The sequence below is a fragment of the Sturnira hondurensis genome, unplaced genomic scaffold (assembly GCF_014824575.4).
Source record: "Sturnira hondurensis isolate 20B ecotype Veracruz unplaced genomic scaffold, ASM1482457v3 Scaffold0004136, whole genome shotgun sequence".
Taxonomy (NCBI): domain Eukaryota; kingdom Metazoa; phylum Chordata; class Mammalia; order Chiroptera; family Phyllostomidae; genus Sturnira; species Sturnira hondurensis.
In genome coordinates, this window is record NW_028076767.1 from 19,198,116 (window position 1) to 19,220,062 (window position 21,947).

At 48.2% G+C, this 21,947-nt stretch overlaps 2 protein-coding genes and 2 long non-coding RNA genes across 6 annotated transcripts in view; 2 read left to right on the plus strand and 2 right to left on the minus strand.

The window, feature by feature from the left end:
- BPIFB1 (BPI fold containing family B member 1) overlaps positions 1-7,615 on the plus strand; it is a 28,230-nt gene extending 20,615 nt beyond the window's left edge. For both annotated transcript variants that reach the window (XM_037043874.1, XM_037043875.1), the window contains exons 9-16: positions 1-180; positions 1,085-1,138; positions 1,632-1,790; positions 2,270-2,337; positions 3,197-3,242; positions 4,216-4,279; positions 5,239-5,315; positions 7,516-7,615. In XM_037043874.1, the coding sequence (XP_036899769.1) occupies positions 1-180; positions 1,085-1,138; positions 1,632-1,790; positions 2,270-2,337; positions 3,197-3,242; positions 4,216-4,279; positions 5,239-5,315; positions 7,516-7,548 (681 nt within the window). In that variant the 3' untranslated portion in view covers positions 7,549-7,615. The remainder of the gene's footprint in view (positions 181-1,084; positions 1,139-1,631; positions 1,791-2,269; positions 2,338-3,196; positions 3,243-4,215; positions 4,280-5,238; positions 5,316-7,515) is intronic.
- On the minus strand, positions 102-18,186 carry LOC118985378 (uncharacterized). The gene is made up of 2 exons (XR_005066111.1): positions 16,602-18,186; positions 102-1,197 (listed from the first exon to the last, which is right to left on the minus strand). It is a non-coding gene; the product is annotated as an uncharacterized LOC118985378 (long non-coding RNA).
- Positions 12,527-21,947, plus strand: part of LOC118985371 (vomeromodulin-like) — a 20,498-nt gene continuing 11,077 nt past the window's right edge. Inside the window, exons 1-5 of one of the 2 annotated variants that reach the window (XM_037043873.1) lie at positions 12,527-12,589; positions 15,268-15,526; positions 18,226-18,748; positions 19,077-19,178; positions 20,520-20,675. In XM_037043873.1, the coding sequence (XP_036899768.1) occupies positions 12,560-12,589; positions 15,268-15,526; positions 18,226-18,748; positions 19,077-19,178; positions 20,520-20,675 (1,070 nt within the window). In that variant the 5' untranslated portion in view covers positions 12,527-12,559. Of the gene's footprint in view, positions 12,590-13,157; positions 13,247-15,267; positions 15,527-18,225; positions 18,749-19,076; positions 19,179-20,519; positions 20,676-21,947 lie in introns of those variants that run through there. The other variant, XM_037043872.1, reaches the window with a different exon arrangement.
- On the minus strand, positions 19,097-19,589 carry LOC118985377 (uncharacterized). Its single transcript, XR_005066110.1, has 2 exons — positions 19,360-19,589; positions 19,097-19,320 (listed from the first exon to the last, which is right to left on the minus strand). It is a non-coding gene; the product is annotated as an uncharacterized LOC118985377 (long non-coding RNA).

Genomic DNA, 21,947 nt, shown 5'->3' on the forward strand with positions numbered 1-21,947 from the left:
GCCAAGTTGTTGGACTCAGAGGAAAATGTGAAGAAGTCGTTCAATGAGTCTGCAGTTTCCCTGACAATGCCCGCCCTGGACAGCTCCCCTTTCACCCTCACCATGAGGCGGGATGTGGTGAATGGGGCAATAGCTGCCCTGATCCCTCCTGAGGAAGCCATGGTCCTGTTGGACTATGTGGTAAGCCTCAGCATGGGACAGAGGATGAAGCCACCTCTGCTGCATCACGGGAATTCCCTGAATCAAAGGGGGTGCAAGGACCCCTAAGCCCCTGGGCCGGAATCCCCTGTCAAGCTCAATTTAAATCCCTCAAGTAATGGAGAGCACCCTCCACCGCCCCCACAACGGTCTCTGCCTCTGACAGGTAGCTCTAAAGCTGAAACTTTCCCCGTAACATCCAGCCCTGGTCCTAGCTCTGCCCTCGAGAACCTCATAAAACTGTTTCTTCTACCAATTAATAGTCCTCTTGAACCAGGGGGCATCTTAGATACTGTGGGGCCCACAGCAGACATTACTAATCAACAAGGTCCTCCTTCCTATTGAGCCTAGGTGCCAACACAGCCTTGGAATCCTTATCAACACAGCACAGCAGGCAACCAGGGTCTGCCACCTCCTCCAAAGTGACTGATTGGGAAACTGAGGCCCACAGGGGGAAGGGGTTGGCCCAAAGTTATGAGAGGGTGTCAGGACTTGAAGTCAGTTGACAAGCTACAGATAACCAAGCTCCTTAAGATTAGAACTCAGAGCAAGAGGCTGAGATGATGAGAGAAAAGAAGTGGTCACCGGCAACCACATTCAGGACCCTAGTAAGAACTGGGTCACTTCTCTGTGTCCTCTGGGAGCAGTGAGCTGCCCACAAACCCACAACCACCACCAACCCACAGTAAAAGTCCAGGCCAAGGGGGACCCCATGCCCCACAGCAGCTGACATAGGGCTGTTTTCCACCAGTGGCAAACATGTGGCCTGGACCACCAGGCCCACCCAGATCTTCCAGGGCTCTTGGGATCCCAGCAGTGTGGCTGCTGGAGGTGTTTCTCCCCTCTCCCTTCAAGCTGACCTGCTCTGGCTTCTTCTCATCCTCAGCTTCCTGAGCTGGCCCTCCGGCTGAAGTCTAACATCAGGGCGATCAGTGAAAAGGTTGGTCCATTGGTCATCTGCAGCTTGATGGGTGTTTGCTGTGGTCTGTCCATGGGCCTCTGGGGAATAAAAATACGTGTGAGGTCACCATCCTTCCTTCCAGCACTGGTGACTTTTGCAGATTGAGTCCCTGTCCTCATGAAGATTTCAGTCCAACAGGACAGCTTGACCTGAATCAAATAATTACACAGCTAATATTTCAGTTACAAAGGACAGATTCTAGAGGTTATGAGAGCATTACTGGAGCTCCTGATGGAGTCTGGGAAACTAGGGAGGGTTTCCGTAGAGGAAAGGGTATTCCAGGCCGAGGGAGAAACGAAACCACAGGATGGATAGAGCAACAGTTCATCACAGGACTTGAGAGGACAGTGTGGCTGGAGCACAGAGAGGAAGCAGGGAGACCGGGGAGTTGGGCACAGGCTGGGCCACATGGGACCTTATGGGCCAAGGCAAAGTACTTGGGAAGCTACATACAGGTCCGATGTCCTTCCAGGCTGCGAATCAGCTGGGGCACACACAGATTATGAAGACCCTACTCCAGGAGTCCCCAGAGCTCCTTCTGGACCAGGGCAATGCCAAGGTGGCCCAACTCATCGTGCTGGAAATATTCGCCACCAATGAAGTCCAGCGCCCCTTCTTCACCCTGGGCATTGTGAGTTCCATTGCCCATGGTGTTGGCAGCAATCTGGGGAGCCTTTGCTGTGCCTGTTCACCATGCTTGTCACCCAGCAGGACTGGAGTTTAGGGAGCTCTAAACTCAAGAATCAGGAGCTTTGGGGGCCCAACTCTGACCCTGTGACCTTCTTCGTCGGTCGGGCCTTTTGCTCCCCCTTTTCAGTCATTTACCACAGTGAGGGCTCCATGCATGTTGGCTGCTGTCGTCATCGTCATCATCATCTTTCCCCACAACACTCCTATGTGGTTATCTGTTCAGTGGGGGTGGGTACAGGTACTACCCCATTTAATAGGTGAGCAAAGTGAGGCTCTGAGAGGCTGAACCCTTTCCCAAGGTCACAGAGCCAGTGGTTGAGAATCGTGTCAGCTTGACCCCAAAGCCTCCTTGCACAACCCCACACCCCACCCTTGATTTATCCCCTAAAAGACATGGGGCCCGGGCTTCTCTTGTTGCAGGAAGCCAGCTCAGATGCTCAGTTTCACACCGAAGGTGACCAGCTTATACTCAGCTTAAATGAACTCAGGTAAACATGTAAATCACTGTGAAGAGTCTGGTGATGAAAATGAGTCCCACCTGCTGACCACTGGGTTTCTTGAGTCTCTGGGGTGTGAGCCTCCAATGATGGCTACTCCAGGACAGGCAGAAGGGCTGCCTTACCTGGACTGTCCCACGGTCGAGGACTGAGTGTGAGAGGCAGAGAAGGAAAGGGAAGCAGCCTTGCAGCAGCCACGGGGCGGCTGACCTGGCTGCAGGAACTGTCTACCCAGCATCATCCTGTCAGCCTTGGGCAGCCCATTCTGGACCCCTCTGACACAGAGGCAGTGACAGTCACAGAGCCCAGCCCAGAAGCATAGGGCTCAGCTGCCTTCTGTGCCCCTCCTGTTCTCCCCTGACCCCACCACCCTCCTGCTGCCCCAGAGGGTGTTCAGGGGCTACACAGTGGAGCCTCCTAGGACAAATCAAGCCCACGGATGTGTTTTGATTAACCCACATAGGGAGATATATATATAGCCAACATCTAAAAATCAGAATTTCTGGCTGTTGTGGGCTTGCATTCCTATATAGCAGGAATGTAACCAGTTGAGCTGGGAATCAGGTACCTCTTCAGGAGGAGACCAAGTTCCCCAGTTCACCATGGTCCTCACACCTGAGGACGATTTTTCTGTTCTCTGGGCAACTGTTTATTTTCTGTCCCCCCACCCCACCCCCAATTACAATGTAAGCTCCATAAAGCAAGAATTTTATCTGGTCCACTGCTGTATCTCCAGAGCTGACACTGTGCCTGGTACACAGTAGATACTCAATAAACAGTTGTTGAATGAATGGATGAAGGAATGAATGAGACTCAGAGGGATCATTCTCATGGGCACCTTCTGTTGCAGCGCTGATCAGATCCACCTGTTGAACTCATACATTGACCCGTTCAACGTGAGTATTAACAGATTGTCCCTGAGGACACAGAATAGCCCAGGATGGTCCCTTTGGAATGGAGATATTGCCCAGAATGTGCTTTCAACAAGGTGCCCATAGGTAGCCCCACAGTGGGCTGGCCAGCCTCCATATTATCAGCCACAAAACCTAACCTCTTGGTTCAGGCATTTACTGAGCAGCTACTGTATGCTGAACAGAGCTGAGAAGACGCACATCCAGACACACAGATATACACTCACTTTCCTCTGTGAACTTTTGAGCCAAAATTAGAAAACAAATCTCTTCTATATGCAGTTTTGGCTGGAAAAGTATCACTTTATTCTTTGGAACAGTATCCAAATTTCCTATTTGGTTCTACTCATTTGTTTTGGACTAAGAAGCATATTTATTTCCTTTATATAGCTTTATGTCATCAACTCATCCCAGTCCCCTGGGCAGCCCCTTCCCTCTGGTCCTGTTCCTTCATCTGAGTCAGACTAAATCACAGATCTGAAATCGGCTGAGTCCTGTCTTCTGAGGGCTTGGTGGATTTTTTGTTATTTTCTCTCTCTCTCTCTTTCTTCCTTTCTTTCCCTTATGTTTTTACTTCGTTTTTTAATTTGTTGACTAATATTTTTAAGTGGGGAGGTTTCCTCATGAAAATCAGGACTTCTAGCTTCCCTTGAGAAGTCTAAACCTTGGGAAGCACAGAGCTACATTTCCTTGGGCACATTCTGCTGGAATTCTTGAGAGTCAGGGAGGGGAGATGCATCGTTCTGATGCACCCCAATCCCTTCACCTACTGGACCCCAGGGCCAGCTGGGTTTGTGTCACCCCAGGGAGCTCTTGCAGCTTTGACTTGCAGGAGACATGGGATTTGGGCATCTCCACCAGCTGTCCTCACCATGGGGCGGGGCTGTGCCCCTTCTAGGAATGGCTGGGAGGACTTGGGAATCTCAGCCAGGGTAACCTTGCCCCTTCTCTCTCACAGCCTGAGCTTCTGAAAGACATCACTGAGGAGATTCTTGCCTCTGCTCTGCTGCCAAATGAGAATGGTGTGTGCCTTTGCTATCCATCCCCCCACTTCCCAGGGCTTTGGGGGTGGCACGATACGCCTCCTGCCTAAGTCTCCATCTGGGGCTCCTTCTATTCATTCGCCACCCTAGTCCAAATTCCACCTCAGGAAGCCTTCCCAGTCACCCATCTGAAAATGAGCTCTCCCATGTCCAACCTGCTTTACTGGTCCCAGAGCCCAGGCATGCTGAGAGGACCTGGGCAATGTCCCAGCCTCACAGGGATGACAATAGGGGACAGAGGTGTAAACAGACAAGGACAGCACATTTGGTATACCTTGGGCAGACCCGGTTTAAGTCATGATTCCCCCTCTTGCCGGCTGCCTGGCCTTAGATATGCTGTCTAATTATTCAGAGCCTCAGTTTCCCCATGTGTAAAATGGGGAAATAAAAGTACCTTCCTCAGAAACATAAAAGAGATGCTGCTTGTAAGAGGTGGGGGTGTGGGGGAGGGGGCAGCACCTAGCACAGTCGGTGCTCAACATTTCTCAGCCATTGCTATTGTTGAAAATGTCATTTGTGTTAGTAATGGAGGAAGTCGAGAGAAAAGGTGAAATGACTCTAATTAAGCCTCAGGTCACAGGGGTGGGGAAAACTGGTAGCCTATGTCAAGCCGCCTTTTTGATTTCTTTGTTTTATTAGAATGAGAAGTCTTAATTTCTGCATTTCTGCTGAGGGTGACGGGAGGCCCTGGTGGTTCTTAAGCAGGAGTGTGAGAGGATGCCAAGGGCGCCCTTTGGACCAGCCACAGCTCGTGCTGGAGACGAGGGTGAGGGAGGCTGAGTGGATGCTGGGCAGGAGAGCAGATGAGCAGAGGCAAAAGGGACAGTCTGAGTTGGGCATGCCAGGTCCTGAGTCCCCCTCTGGGAACTGCAAACATGCCTAGAGCTGCCCAGTTCCACCCCAGGCCTGCCAGCTCCTGACCGTATTTGTTATTTCAGGCAAATTAAGACCTGTGATGTCTGTGCCGATAGTGAAGGACTTGGGGTTCAAGGAAGCTTCATGGTCTCTGACCAAGGTGAGTGGGGTTAAACATCCTTTCCCAGGGGAGGACACAGTCACTGGGAGAGCTCTGGGCTGGGAGGTTGGGCTGTGCTCCAACCCAGGCCCCTCCGGTCTCTCACGGGGGACCTTGGGCAAGTCCCTTCTTCTTTCAGGGCCTCACTTCCTCATCTGTAAGTAGAAGAATACAACCATCCTTGTCTGGGGTCAATACACCTCCAGCTTATTCCTGTCATTCATCTGTTCCTTCACTCATTCAGTAAGGCCTGGCACAGTAGATGCTCAATAAATGCTTGTTGAGCCTAAGACTCTTTGGCAGCTTCTAGGACGAGGAGTTGTAGCAGCATCACCCCCCTCCCCACCTCCAAATATTATCATTAATAATATTTAACAGCCCATAATCATTTTGTGCCAGGCCCTGGGGTATAGGCACCATCTTGCTCAGTTTTCACAACCACCCTTTGAGGTACATCTGTCATAATACCCATTTTAGAGGTGGGGAAACCAAGACTGCGAGATGACAAGTTCATTTCCAAGGTCACACACCCAATGGGTGGCAGAGTTGAGATTTGCACTCAGTACCTGCCCTGATAACCCCCGGCTTTGGGCCCTAATATCCACATGAGCCTGTGACAGTGAAGTGGTTCCCTCTCAATCAGCTGGCTAGCAGGAATTTACTAAGCACCTACTATGTGCCAGGCACTGATCACAACTGTGAACAAAACAGAAAGAAACCCCTGCCTTCTTGGAGTTTCTAGTCCACCCTAGAAGGGGAGAGACACTGAAAGCAGAATTACTAACAATTAAGAAAATCTACAGGTAAAGCCCACCCTTCTATGGCCAAGGTGGCAAAACAAAGACCAGGAAGGCATTTAGGACCAAACCCGTAACTCTGATTTGCCCAAAGCTGTAGATTGGTACCACTGACTTCCTGAGCTATTCAGTTCCAGAGAAACCCCCCGAAGAAAGGAAGTCTCAAATGTGCCCCACCCTGCCCGAGTCAAATTGCGGGGAAGGGCAGGAGGCTTCATTAACTAGTGTCAAAGACAGGTCGACATTTGACCTGTCCTCCTCAAAAACCATGCCCACCCTTCAGCTGTCTGTGATGGAGAATAATGAGAACAGTACTGTGGGTGGTACCTACAGAGGCCGAGAGTCTAGACTCAGGGGCCAGAGGACCCCGTCACACCCCAGCTCTGCCTCTCTCCAGCCATGGGGCCTCTGGCAGGTCCTCTGGCCTCTCTGAGCCCAGCTTCCTCATCCATGAAACTCAGCAGATGTCTGAATACACAGGCTATGCACTAATGGACTATATTACAATAATCTGACTAAAGTAGAAGCAATTTATTAATCTAAGACACATACTTGCACTTGATCCGTGTTGGACGGACAACTGGCGTCTGCACAACTACATGGACGCCGTTTATTTCCCACATTTCACATATCTCTTATTAGAGGGCATTTGGCAACTGTCCCCTTTCTTCTTTTTATTTTAATCAACTTCCATCACAACATTTACAGTTTGCATTGGAAAAGTACCATTTCATTCTTTGGAACTGTTTCTAAGGTTCCTATTTTGTTTTATTCATTTGTTTTGGACTAAGAAATACATTTATTTCCTTTTTATAGCTTTACAGTATGTTTTAAAATCTAGCTAAACAGATAAATATGTGGTTAACTATGATATAAAACAAGTATGGTTTTTAAAAGTTTATAGGAGAATCTAGGTGATGAATATATGAGTGCCCACTATAAAATTCTCTCAACTTTACTATATGTTTGAAAATAATTGTAATACATGTTGGGGAAAATCTAATGGATTATGTTCTTCATATCCTACTCAGTTTTTTTTTTTTTTAAGCCAGAGCCTTGTTTAAAATGTAGCTGCCTAAGACCCAGTAGATACAACCAGGAATCTCCATTTGATGAAACTTTTGGGAGATTGGTGATCAGCTGGGATTGGGGGCAACAATCCTGTACAATCCCACACTCTGCATGCAGATACTTTGCCTGCGCTCCAAACTCTCCAAACTGATGCACTGCGTGGCATCAGTTTTCACACACAGACCCCACTCCTGTGACCCTTCCAGGGATTCTGTATGAGTGAGTTCATGGTCATGACCTCCAATGCCAGTGGTCACCTAGAGGAGGACAAGCCAACATAAATCACAAGGCAGGAGCTAAAAAACCCATTGACTTTCCTTCTCCAATTCCAGGATGCTCTTGTGATCACCCCAGCCTCCGCGTAGAGCCCCAGACCCTTCTCCTGTCTTCCAGTGAAGACTCGGGCAGTGGCCATCCAGGGTAGGCCGGCTTCCAGTGAAAACCAACGCTGTAGGTGTCCCTCTCTGCAATAAATAAATAGTTGTCTACAACTTCTGCAATCTGGAATGTATCTTTGTCCCAATCGGGAGTCATTGTGCCTCCGGCAGCCTTGGGAGCTGGGCATCCAAGGTACATCTGCATCACGTTCAGGCACTTCTGAGCCAATCTGGACCACATCCCAAGCTATGTGTGGGCCACATCAGACCACCTGTGGATAACATCCGGGGTCTTGGACAGCTCTCTGAGCATCAGGAATAAGAAAGCCAGTTGTGCCCTCCTGCCTTCTGTGTTGGCCTTACACTTACAGTGGGACAACCTCTTGGCCAGGATCTCATGTTTTGTTGATCTTGGCAATGTGGTGGGTCAAGGGCTGTCTAAACAATGTGACTCTGGAGGCAGGCTTTGAGTGCTCACCTGGCCCCTCTCAATGGTTGTTTGACCCTGGGATGTGGCTTCCCGTCAATGGGCCTCAGTTTTCTTCTCTATGAAATGGGGAGAATCTTGATCCCAATCACAGAGGGTTGTAGTGAGGATGAAACAAGAGAGAATAGTTCCAGACACATGAGAGATGCTCAGACAATGCCACCTCTGGGTGATGTCATTAACGCTGTTGTTACCTGGCCTCCTGATGTTGGGCCTTATCACTGAAGGTCCTTCCTTCTTGGAAAGCAATGTGACTGCCATTGTCTCCCTGATCTCACTGAGGCCAGCAGGTTCAGGACAGACAATAGGGCCCCTGTTCTCCAGAATCCAGATCTGGCCCAGCACACATAGGCCTTCAGTTACACGAGGGGCCAGGCAGGAAGGGGTAGGTGGGCATTTCAGGTGAGGCGTGACACAACATCAGGGCCTAAAGAGGCGTAAGAACAGCTCACTGCCTGAAAAGGCAGCCCAGACGGAGCTCCCATCTATAAGGCATGGGCTAGGCCAAGAGGGACATGGAGGGGCCAGGATAAAACCCTGTACAAGGTGCTTATAGCAGGGTCAGTGAACACGCGCTGGGCAGTTGCTGAGCTCTGAGCCCTGTGCTGCAGCTCCCACGCACTCCCAACTCTCAGCCACTCTTACAGTGAGTGGTCTGTGTTCCCACACATCACATTCCATTCTTTCTCTGAATCATATTAAATCTGGGGGTGAACCCCACTGACAAGGGGGATAAGAAAGTCAATCTCCATCTTGTCTGGAGTAGGTCTCTTCTGGTTCCCCAGAGTCATACAAGGATCTACTGGGATCTGAGGAGCCTGGAAGATGGGGCAGAGCCTATGGGCTTCCCTTTTATAGAAGGTGACATGTCTACTAACAGGCTATTAAGAATTAGCACCTGCAGTCCTGGCTAGTGTAGCTCAGTGGATTGAGCGCGGGCCTGCGAACCAGAGTATCGAGGTTTGATTCCCAGTCAGGGCACATGCCTGGGTTGCAGGCCAGTTCCCAGCAGGGGACTCACGAGAGGCAACCATACATTGATATTTCTCTCCCTCTCTCCTTCCCTTCCCCTCTAAAGATAAATAAATAAAATCTTAAAAAAAAAAAAGAATAGCACCTGCATTATTACCAGCAACTGGGATGCCAGCAAAGCCTTGGCCAGGCTTGAAAGAACCCCCTCTTTCAAGAATCAGAAGGTCAAATCACTTAGGGTTTGACAACAAGGGAGCCCTACTGCTCAGCCTGCTAAGCCACCTTCTCAGAAACCGCCTCATGTGGATCCTGGATTAGCAGATTCCACGGCTGCCCCGCCTCCTAAGGATGAAGCACAGACAAAGACAAGGAACCAGGAAGCCCCAAGGGGCCATCCAAGGCTGCACCCCGGATGTGCCTTTCCCCACTTCTGGAGTTGGGGTCATTCTTTGGGTCCAGAGAAACCATTAACAACAACAAAAGCAAGGGCCACACCCACAAATGGGTGTCACAAATTTCACCTACATGATCACTCAATTTTCCGCAAATGTCCAAGAAAAATAAGACCCAGGACAGTGGGTTTTGTCTCCTACTTATCAACACGTGTGAAAACGCCTGGTTCTGCTCTCTGAGAAAAGGTCAACTGCCATTTGTTCTATGCAGCTGACATTTCAGCAAAGCCCAAAATGGGGCCTTTGGCAACTGGAACTGCACTTGAGGTTCACAGCATGAGAACCACGGTGGGCTTGGGACGGGCCAGGCAACAAACATGCTGAGCCTGCTCCAAGGCAGGGACCCAAACCAACTCCCCACTTCAAGAGAGCAGAAGCAGACACTAACCATGCGCTTGGTCAAAATCATCTCCCTCTCCCGGGCTATAGTTTTCTAAAGCTGTGATGACACTGCACAGCAGGATTGTGACAGGATGTACAAATGACAAAAATTTCAGTGGTAGGAACTGAACAGATGAGAACAGCCCTTTTCTTTTTTTAAATATATTTTATTAATTATGCCATTACAGTTGTTCTATTTCGCTTCTTCATTCCCCTCCACCCTGCACACCCCCTCTCCCACCATTCTCCCCCTTTAGTTTATGTCCATGTGTCTCAAGTTCTTTAGATTCTCTATTTCCCATACTATTCTTGTCCTCCCCTCTATTTTCTATCTACTGGTAGTCTATGCGACTTACTCCCTGTACCTTCTCCCCTCTTCTCCTCCTCCCACTCCCCTGTTGCTAACCCTCCATGTGATCTCCATTTCTATGGTTCCACTCCTGATCTAGCTGTCCTCTTGGTTTGCTTTTGTTTTAGGTGTGGTTGTTAAAAACTGTGAGTTTGCTGTCCTTTCACTGTTCATATTTTTTATCTCCTTTTTCTTAAATAAGTCCCTTTAACATTTTATATAATAAGGGCTTGGTGATGATGAACTCCTTGAATTTGATCTTATCTAAGAAGCACTTTATCTGCCCTTCCATTCTAAATGAAAGCTTTGCTGGATAGAGCAATCTTGGATGTAGGTCTTTGGATTTCATGACTTGGAATACTTCTTTCCAGCCCCTTCTTGCCTGTAAGGTCTCTTTTGAGAAATCTGTTGACAGTCTGATGGGAGCTCCTTTGTAGGTGACTGTCCCCTTATCTCTTGCTGCTTTTAGGATTCTCTCCTTCATTTTCATCTTGGCTAATGTAATTATGATGTGCCTTGGTGCGTTCTTTCTTGGGTCCAACTTCTTTGGGACTCTCTGAGCTTCCTGTATTTCCTAGAAGTCTATTTCCTTTGCCAGATTGGGGAAGTTCTCGTTTATTATTTGTTCAAATAAGTTTTCCACTTGTGGCTGTTTCTTTCCCCCTTCTGGTACCCCTATAATTCGGATGATGGAACATTTAAAGATATCCTGAAGGTCCTTAAGCCTCTCCTCATTTTTTTGAATTCTTGTTTCTTCATTGTTTTCTGTTTGGTCATTTTTTTCTTCCTTTTGGTCCACTCCCTTGATATGAATCCCAGTTTCCTTTCCATCACTATTGATTTCCTGTGCATTTCCCTTCATTTCAATTAGTTTAGCCTTCATTTGTTCCTCTAATTTGTGACTAAAATCAGCCAGTTCTGTGAGCATCTTGATCACCAATATTTTGAACTGTGCATCTGGTAAGTTGGCTATTTCTTGGTTGCTTAGAGTTATCAGCTCTGGGGCTTTGAGTTCTTCTTGAGTCATGATGTTTTGGTCTGTTCCGGCCTGTTACATATGAGGGGCAGAGCCCTAGGTGTTCACCAGAGCGGAGCAACTCAGTCGCTGGGTTGTGACATTGTATGTGGGTACAGGGTCAAAGAGGGGCAATGGTGATCCCCTCTGCTGCTTCCTGCCGCTGGGGCCTGTGCAGTCTTTCTCACTGCTTGCTCTTTTGCCTGGTTGATCTGTGCGCAAATGTGTGACCATGGTCAGCCTGCCACCTTGCACCCTCACTGGGTCTGCCTGTCGCAAACCCACGCCTGGGATCTGCCAACTGCTGCCTACACGCCTGAGTCTCTGGGTTGGTCTGGTCAAGTTTTCCTGCACAACCCCACTCCGCCAGTTGCTGGCTCCACCCCTCTTACCAGTCTGGCTGAATGGTTCGTTGTTGTTGGACTTCCATAGAGTTCAATTTTCTGTGTTTGGTTGCGTTTTTGTCATTAAAACTTTGTTGTTTCTAAACTTGGTTGTGCAAGGAGGCACAGTGTTTCCACCTGCGCCTCCATCTTGGCCGGAAGTCCGAGAATAGCCCTTTTCAATAGAGGAAAGCCTGAGGCCCAGAGCATGGGCTCTGGGAGTTTAGGAGCTGTTAAGGAAGGAACTCGTGAGAGGAAGCCCAGCACAGAAAGGAAAGTGGGCTGAGCTCATTTTGGAGCAACCACGCTGACAATCCCCCCAGGCCCGAGGTCGTGCTCTCACCCACCCCAGACGCCCTGTAAGCTTCCAATCCTCACGCGTCCATCGCTCCATTCCCAAATATTTGCATGTTGGGACACTTCCTGTACACACCTGATACAAAATATCACTTCACAAGGAGACACCCTGTCCAAAGCAACCCCAAGTCCTCTACTTGGGTCCCCACACTAGTTTGGTCACTCAGAGCTGGGGGCCAACTATGGACATGGGCTGGCACCTTCAGTAAAGGGGAAGGGCTCTCAGTGAGTGGGCACCTGTGGCCTTACAGACAGCTCTACTCTGCTGTTCAACCACCTCTACACAACTCAGAGACAAAAGGCCTGTAAAGGTTGAAATCAGGGAGGGGACAGTACCTGGCCAGGATGCCCCTCTGAAAAAGTTCCAGGCACCATGAGCATTTCTCAGAGAGACACAGACAAATGTCACAACCATTAGCAGGTACTGATCTTGGAAATCAGCCTGTATCCTGTCACCCTTATCAGCACACTTGAATCACATGTCTTCGTGTCCCATGACTTTCCCAAGAGACACTCACTGGTCTATAAAAGTAGGATGTGGTTTTCCATCTAACAGATCGAGACAACAGCAGGAGGAGAGGCAGCTTCTGCAAACGTGCACCCATGAACACCAACTCATCAACAATGGGCAAGGTAAGGACTTGCTGAATCAAATTCATGAAAGAATGGGTCCATATTGGGAGCTGGAAACAAGCATAGGAGATTCATCAAAGGAGAGCAGTAGAATTTGCATTTGGAATCTCTTCAGCCAGGCCCCTTCCCTGCTGAAATGACACAGCACTCTGCCTAACATGGCAGCTGTCACCATCACCAGCCACGCCTCTGCTTTTAGAAAATGGGGATTTGTAACTGGGGTTCTCAAAGGGTCCCACTAAAGACAGTGTCTTTATACTAATGTTACCATCAACTCAGTCACAGGCAGAGAATTGTATTATTTTTCCTCACAGGACACTTGCATCTCACCTGAGACAGTAAATGTCAATTTTTCACAGATAAGCATAAAATTAGTGAATAATGAGAATGTGATGATTTTTTTTCATAAAGNAGAGACACAGACAAATGTCACAACCATTAGCAGGTACTGATCTTGGAAATCAGCCTGTATCCTGTCACCCTTATCAGCACACTTGAATCACATGTCTTCGTGTCCCATGACTTTCCCAAGAGACACTCACTGGTCTATAAAAGTAGGATGTGGTTTTCCATCTGACAGATCCAGACAACAGCAGGAGGAGAGGCAGCTTCTGCAAACGTGCACCCATGAACGCCGACTCATCAACACCGGGCAAGGTAAGGACTTGCTGAATCAAATTCATGAAAGAATGGGTCCATATTGGGAGCTGGAAACAAGCATAGGAGATTCATCAAAGGACAGCAGTAGAATTTGCATTTGGAATCTCTTCAGCCAGGCCCCTTCCCTGCTGAAATGACACAGCACTCTGCCTAACATGGCAGCTGTCACCATCACCAGCCACGCCTCTGCTTTTAGAAAATGGGGATTTGTAACTGGGGTTCTCAAAGGGTCCCACTAAAGACAGTGTCTTTATACTAATGTTACCATCAACTCAGTCACAGGCAGAGAATTGTATTATTTTTCCTCACAGGACACTTGCATCTCACCTGAGACAGTAAATGTCAATTTTTCACAGATAAGCATAAAATTAGTGAATAATGAGAATGTGATGATTTTTTCTCATAAAGCCTAATTTGTTCAATGTGAAGGATTGTCACTGGCTTCTAATTATGTCCTTCCCAACATTTCTGCAAGAGTGGCTCTTTGGTGATGCTGGTGAATGGCAGGCAGCTTGATGTGGTCAGCGCCCACCTACCCATAGCAAGAACAAAGGTTGGCAAGGCCAGTTTTATAGAACTGGCCTGGAGGGGAAAATCCAAACAGAGAAGAACTCCAGAGAGTACTTGCTTCACTGAGGAAAGAGGCCCTGAGACACAAGTCTCCACGTCACCAAAGTGTTAGAAACAGATGGGCTTTGAGAGTCACGGGAAGGGAGGACTCTGACAGTCAGGAAAGGAAGGGACCTCCACTGAGTCACAGAGCTGAGCTCAGAGTCAAACAGGCTTTCCTGCCTGGGAGTGAAGCCAGCTCTGTGTCTTTGCTGGAAAGAGGAACAATAGCACTACCAAGGGCCTGGACTTGCTGGGAGGATTGTATAAGACACTACAGATGTTTGCACCCTGACCAGTACTCAGTAAGTGCATATGTGTGGACATACACAACCAACAGAGCTGGAGTGGACACTCACACATTTACACAAGAGCTCCAGTTATGGAGTTATGGGCTGCTCAACCCCAGCCGAGGAGAAAAAGCCGCATGGCCGGGGGTCAGTAGGACCACACATTGCCTTGCACACAGATGGGGCCACAGCAGGTGGATGGCCTGGTTAACTCAACCATTCACTTCGTACACAGGGAGCCCACTTAGTGCCTAATACTAATACTAACACTAATACCAAATACTTGGTGCAATAGTGTGAACTGGCTAATGCCACCGCTTTCCCAAAACAGATGAACAGGCCTTAGAAAGACAGAGTAGACCTGAGCTGGTTACACAGGGAGATAACACTGGCCTCTGCACACTGAGGTAAAATGACAGGACAGCCCAATAACCAAAGGAGTGGCAGGCGCCAAGCCCAGAAATGGCTGATTAGGTGGTTTAGTCCTGACCAGGCAAAACTACCAGGGGGCTGGACAATGGGCACAGGCAAGCATAACTGCCTGCTCTATACAAGTTTCACCATCTGATTAATGAGGACACAGGCTCCCCTCTCTTGGTTGTGCAGAGAGTTTAAAGCAGCTGATATCCATCCATACTCCACAAAGGAATGGGCCCTTGATAAACTCACACCAACAAAGAAACCACTATATATTACCTGCCCCAAAACAGGGCGAGGCCTTGACCACTACTGGAGAGAAAACACTTGTAGCTGGATCACTCAACACTGTCCAGTTCCCCCGAGGGTGACTCAGACCACTCCAAGGATGTTCGAGTCAAAGACTGGCAGAATGTGGGACCCTTCAGGGAAGGATGTGGCCTGTGCTAAAAGGGTACCACCAGCCCATACACACCTTTATGGAAAGGTGAAATAGAAATCAAGGGAAGCCCTTCTTGAGATATCGACCGCCATGCACTGAAACATTGTCCCTTGAGTACACTATGCAAATCACAATATCTCCCATGGGAGTGGCACCCTTCTAGGGGAGCTAGGACCTTGCGAGTACATGCAGTACAAATATATCGGCGGTCCTCTGGTCCATTGGACACTTTGTGAAGCTGACAAAGCCCTCCTTTGCAGATATTGGCTGCCAACATGCTGACCCTCTGGGCCCTGGTCATCACGCTGGCTGCCCAGGCGGCAGCAGTTGACCTGCTGAGCCTTCCTTCTGGGTTGCCAAATCTTTCTGGAGGAAGACCCATCCTACAATCCGGACAGTTCCTCAGATATCCCCCAATTCCAAAAGAATCTCCATTCATAAAATATCCATCTGAGACTCCAAAATCCAGTTGTGTCCCTGTGGCCAAGTTCTTCTTGTCTAGCAGCCAACTCAATGACTGTAAGTAAGAACTGTTCCACCTATACACCATCCACTCTACTTAAATTTTCATACCTCTCACCCATGCTCCTCATTTCTAAGCCCAAAGGCTACTTATATCATTTGAACAATTGCTCTCAAAGAGGAGGTGGTATCAGAACCACCTTGGGGGCCTGATAACAAGACAGCTGCCTGGCCCCCCTCCCAGACCTTCTGCTGTAGCAGTAGCACAGCTTCACTGGTTTCCAATATCAAGATGATGCTGAGGCTGCTTGTCAGAGTCCACACATTGGGTAGCACACATCAAAGAAGGAAGCTCTTGAATCCAGCACATTCCAGTTGCCTGCCTTTTACATGATCCTCATCAACTGAACACTGTGCCAGGAAATCTCAGTTTCTCAATGCTGGGCTCCAGAGCTCAGCCCAGGCACCCATGGGTGCTTAAAGCATCAACCTGGCTGACCAGGAGACAGAAAATAAGAAATCCAGGCCCACCCTGAAAAGCCTGGACTAGATTGATGCTCCCCAGTCTCCCTTCTCAGGAGATGTGGAATTCTGTCCCCCCAGAATTTCCCAGAGCAAAAGGGCAAAGGAGTCAGGGATTGTAATACTTCTCAAAGAAGTGACTCAGTGAGGGGAATAAGAAGGGAATAGGACTCATCAGCACACAAAGACCAACAGGAAAGTCCGCATGGCTCCCCTTATTGACCCTGAAGCCATGGCCTAGGTCAGCCTTCCAGCATGACAGGATAGGGTGACAGAGGGGAACTCGGCACCTGTCCCACCATGGCTCTGCCTCCAGGAGCATGTGCTCCACCCCTCTAACCAGCCTCCCTTATTACAAATCACTCCAAATAGACAGAAAAGCTCAGACAGGTGTGCAGAGGGCAGCTGTGTGTCCATCATGCAGTGCCTGGTGGTGGTGGTGAATTTCATTGTCAAACATACAAAAACTGAAAAGGTGTACAGAACAAACACCTTTGTAATCAACATCTACATTAAGAATAAAACCCCCTGGACCCATGTAGCTCAGTTGGTTGGAGTGTTGTCCTGTAACTGAAAGGTTGCTGGTTGGATTTCTAATCAAAGTACATACCTAGGTTAGGGGTTTGGTCCCAGTCCGGGTATGTACATCCCAGGTCCGTTCAGGTACAGAAAACAACTAGTTGATGCTTTCTCTCTTACATCAATGTTTTTCTCTCTTAAAAAAAAAGGAAAAAAAAGAATAAAACCAGGTATAGAGCTAACAGCCCATGACCCCTACTGGGCTGCATATCTCTCCCTTCTCCTCTCTTATTCCCTCCAGAAGAGGCCTCCAACCTGATCAATTTTACACTGTCATTCCTTATATTCTACCACATGTGGCTACTACATCTCAGTCTAAAATTTTGCACTGCATGCTATAAAGTATGGTCTTCTTGCATTGTCTCTCCTATGTGTGTTTGAAATGAATCATCGTGCAGTAATGGGAAATTTCGCCCATTCTTTTTCACTGCAATATTCTACCTGATGAATCCTGCACAATTTATGCATCAACTTTGCTTTTGTGTACTGTGTGCTACTCTAGGCAATACTGACCTAAATGCTCTTGTGCGGGTCTCCAGGGTCACATGTGCAAGACATTCTCTAAGACATACCAGGGATGGAGGTGCATCTACATCACCCTGACAGGCAAAGGTCCTCCAGACTGAGGATCCCTGGGTGCAGGAAGCAATGAGCAGACTTCAAAAGCCATGGCCCAGCAGCTTGACAGGAGCTAATACCAGCAGACTTCTTCCTCCTGCTACTCTACTGGGCCAGGAATCTTGTCCCTCAGCCCAATTCACTTTCCTGCTAGGCAGCCAAGGCTGTCTACCCTCCAGCTGTGCAAGCTCTTCTGAGCAGCATGACAGGATAGAACAGTGTGACTTCACAGCTCTACTACTTGGCTCTTGAGCATCCTTCCCTTCCCCACCCCATCTTCTGAGGTACCAGTTCTCCCTGAATTTCTTCTCTCCAGTGTGGAGGCAAACCCATAGTGCCCACCTGCTCCATCCTCACAATAACAACGCTGCAGGAGGACGAGAGCTGATGCAGGAGGACCAGCAGAGGCAGCATGTCAATGGGCAGGACATCCCAAGGACACACAAGGGCAAAATGAGGCCTACAGAATGGAAGGGACTTGCACACACTCACCCAGATGGAGACCAGGAAACTCCAGAACTGTCAGCTCCACCGACACTCCCCTCACCTACCTCCTTACTCAGCACTTAAAAAGGCAATCTCTCATTTCATCCAGCACCCAGTGACCCACACTGTGGGTCCCATCATACACACATGGATGGCTGCAGAGACCTGGGCTCAGGAGACAGAAGACCCTGCCTCAGGTCACTTGGCCTTCAAGGGACAGAGCCTAATCTGTTATATTCTGGGCTACTGGGCTCAAAAGCCAAACAGGGTCCTTTCATTTCAGGCCCGAGTCACTTCAGAGTAACATATGCACACCAGGCTAGCCTCAGGAATGTGTTAGCAAATGTTAATTCTTAACGGGGACTAGTATATTTCTAGGTGGCCAGGCTATCCTTAGGGTGGGCAGAGCAGGGATTGATGTGTCCAGAAGACAGGATGGATGGTACCTATGGGCCCACTACTCTTCGGTACTGGCTCTCCAGCTGGGACAACTCCTATGGCTGAACCAGATGGGCAGCTAATGGTAAGAATGTGTCTCTTTACCATTTCAGATCTGAACCGCACTCTACCCCCGCAGATTGAGGGGATACTCAACTGTGCAGAAGTGGATCTGGCCGGTTTGCTTGGGACAGTGTTAGAAACAGTGTCCAACTTGGACTTGCAGTCTCTGTTAGACCTCAGTTCCCCCCTCAATATCCTTGGTGGTGGTGGCCAAAGTGGTCCCCAGGACAAGAGGACCAACAGCAAGTCCTCAAATCTCCCATTGCCATCACTCTCAAAAGCCACTGATGCTGTCAATAACCTGTTACCCTTGGCCCAAGGGATCTTGGGAAGCCTATCATCCAATGGTGCAAAGAGGGATCCTGCAAGAAAGGCTGGCTCTTCTCTTCTCTCTAATCTCCCCCTGGGTGGCGTGCTCAGCCAAGTCAGTGAGCCCCTGGGTGGTGTGCTCAACACAGTGGGCGAGCTCACAGGATCCACCGAGGGCATACTGAAGGGTGTGGTGCCAGGTGGCGTCAGTGATGCACTCTCGGGCCTGCTCGGAAATATTAACCTGAAAGATCTCCTGCTAGGGTAAGTGCTTCCTTGACCCTAAGGTATGACACGCCAGAAAGCTTAAGTTCGGGTATACTCAAGTTCATCTTCCCATCATGGATCCCATGGTCAGAGACAACCATGTTTTCACAAAGCAATGTTCCAGCTCTGGGCTAAAACTCTGCCCTTTGTGGGGTAATATGAGCAAGCTTTCCTGAGTTTAAAGAACTGGGTGGGTAACAAGTCTGGGGAATCCAGGGCATGGGTGGGTTGGTAGGTTGTTAACTGGCTGCTTCAAAGGCATTTCTCCTGTAGCTCAGGCCGAATCCTTGAGCCAGGACTGACCATGGATGCTGTCACTTTGCAGATTAGAGGTTCAAAAAGCAACGGTGGAGGACATGATGTCAGAGATGACAGACGATGAGATCCTTGTCCAAGCCTCAACTACTGCCTTCATTGGTGGAAAAGGGTGAGACTGTCTCCCAGTCAGTCAGCCGGGTTGGCCTGGACCAGCCCCTTAACATCCAGTGTTTGAGGGCCAGGCAGAGACAGCAAGAGTAAGGCAGGATGTCTGAGGGTGGGGCATATTAGGCACCAGGCACAGCAGACCCCTCCTCAGCCCACACACAGGACCAAGGCAGGACAATGACCCCATAAAAGCTCCACCCTCAAAGAGTGTTAGCCAATCAGAAATACACATTTCCTTGTGAAATATGCACATTTATACAGATGGCCAACACACACAGAGACCACTGAGTGCATCTTGTACTGATAACACTGGAATTTTAGGAAGTGCACCTTCCAGATAATCTGCACTCTCTAAGGAGAATCAGCCCACTGTTACACACACTGTCCTAGGCAGCTGGGAGAGACAGATGTGTAATAGCTAACACATCTGTCTAATAATAGCTAACACATTTGTTAGCTCAGGAAGCTAACAAACAAACATGCACACATGCACATGGTCATTCACCCACCTAACAGGTAGCTAATAAATGCTACTCCATACCAGATGCCCTGCTGGGCACAGAGGGATGACTAACCGTGGTCCCTGTCAGTGAGAGTCAACATGTGGGGGAAGAACAGGTGAACGTGTAGGCCCAGGGTACATGGGAAGACAGGAGAGGGAACCCACACTGGGAAGAAGACCTCTTGCACTAACACACAGCACAGATACCTCTCACTGACCCACATCCACCCCAGCACTCAACTAGGCACTCACCTTCCTGAAACATCTTGATGACCTCATCAGAAAACTGACCCTGTCTCAAGATTAGGAAACCCAATGAGACCAGCAAACCTGTTACAAACCTCGCTCACAGCCACACAGCTGACATATGGTAGTGAAAGCTTTTGAATCCAGGCATTCTGCCTCCAGAGCCCATGTCTGTGACCAACACAATTAGCAGCAGCAGGAAGAGCCATCCATCTTCTCCAGAACATTCGGTGCTAATAAGACCAGGTTCTGGTATACAGAGAGTCTTTCTTATGCTGTCACCCGCACAACAGACAGCCCAGGTGCTACACACAAATGTGAACCTGTGATGGGCATCTAGATACAAGGCAGCCTGGTGCCTCTGGCAAAAGAAGACTTCCTGAAGTTTGGCCAGGAGAGGGATTTTTTCAGTGTTTAATGCAATGCCTGCCATGAACCAGGCTCTGAAGCCTGTGTACAGGGCACTGTCATGCTCACTGGGAAGCATCAGCCTTTCCCTGTCTCTGAAACCTGGACACACCCATGAGGCTCACTCCCAAAATGCCCACCACTTTGGCTGAGCAACAGCCTGCACCTGTGTCTTGTTGTCCACAGCCTACTAGGACCTGTTATCAGCCTCCTGGGATTTCAAGTGAATGGAGATGTGACTCTGAAAATTGGGATTTCCACAAACAGCCCCCAATGTGTCAACCTCCAAGTCCAGGACATTGACATCAAGGTCAACAAAGTGTACCTTCAGCTGGTGAAGACGTATGTGAGAATATTTTTCTCATTTTCTGGATCTAGGGCCAGTGTGCCAGAAGGTGCCCACTGGTACACAGGGGGGTGACCCCATAGATTAGTTTAGTGAATCCAGTGGTTTCTTTTTTAATTTTATTGTATTGATTATGCTATTACAGTTGTCCCAATTTTCCCTCTTTGCTGCCCTCCATCCAGCACCCTGAATTTCCTCAGGCAATCCCCACACCATTGTTCATGTCCATGAATCAGTATAAGTTCTTTGACTACTCCATTTTCTATTCTGTACTTAATATCCCCATGTCTATTAAGAAGCTACATGTGCTTCTTAACCTCCTCACCTTCTCATCCATTCACCCGCAACCCCCTTCCGTCTGACAACTATCAAAATGCACTCTATATCCATGATTCTGTCTCTGTTCTTGTTTGCTTAGTTTGGTTTTGGGGTTCATTTGTTAATAGATTTGTATTTTTTGCCATTTTATTGTTCCTAGTTTTGATCATCTTTCTCTTAAATAAGTCCCTTTAACATTTCATATAATAATGGTTGGGTGATGATGAAGTCCATTGAGTTTTCTTGTCTGGGAAGCTCTTTATCTCCTTTTGATTCTAAATGATAGCTTTGCTGGGTAGAGCAATCTTGGCTGTAGGTCCCTGCTTTTCATGACTTTAAATATGTCTTGCCAGCACCTTCTAGCCTGCAAAGTTTCTTTTGAGAAATCAGCTGACAGTCTTATGAGAACACCCCTGTAGGTCCTAACTTCTTTTTTTCTTGCCAATTTTAAGATTCTCTCTCTTTACTTTTAACTCTTAGGGATTTTAATTATGATGTGTCTTGGAGTGGATCTCTTTGTGTCTAATTTGTTTGGGACTCTCTGTGCATCCTCGACTTGAATGTCTATTTCCCTCACCAAATTAGGAAAGTTCTCTCCTTATTTTTTAAAAAATGTTTCCAGTTTCTTGCTTTTTCTCTTCTACTTCTGGCACCCCTGTCATGTGAATGTTGGACCTGTTAAAGTTGTCCCAGAGGCTGCTCATACTATCCTCATTTGTTTGGATTCTTTTTACAAATCGGTTGGTTGTTTTTTGCTTCTTCATGTTCCAAATTATTGATTTGATTCTTGGCTTCATCCACTCTACTGTTGTTTCCCTGTAAATTGTTCTTTATTTCAATTAGTGAATCCTTTGTTTCTGACTGGATCTTCTTTATGCTGCTGAGGTCCTCACTAAGTTCCCTGAGCATCCTTATAACCAGTGCTTTGAACTCTGCATCTGGTAAATTGC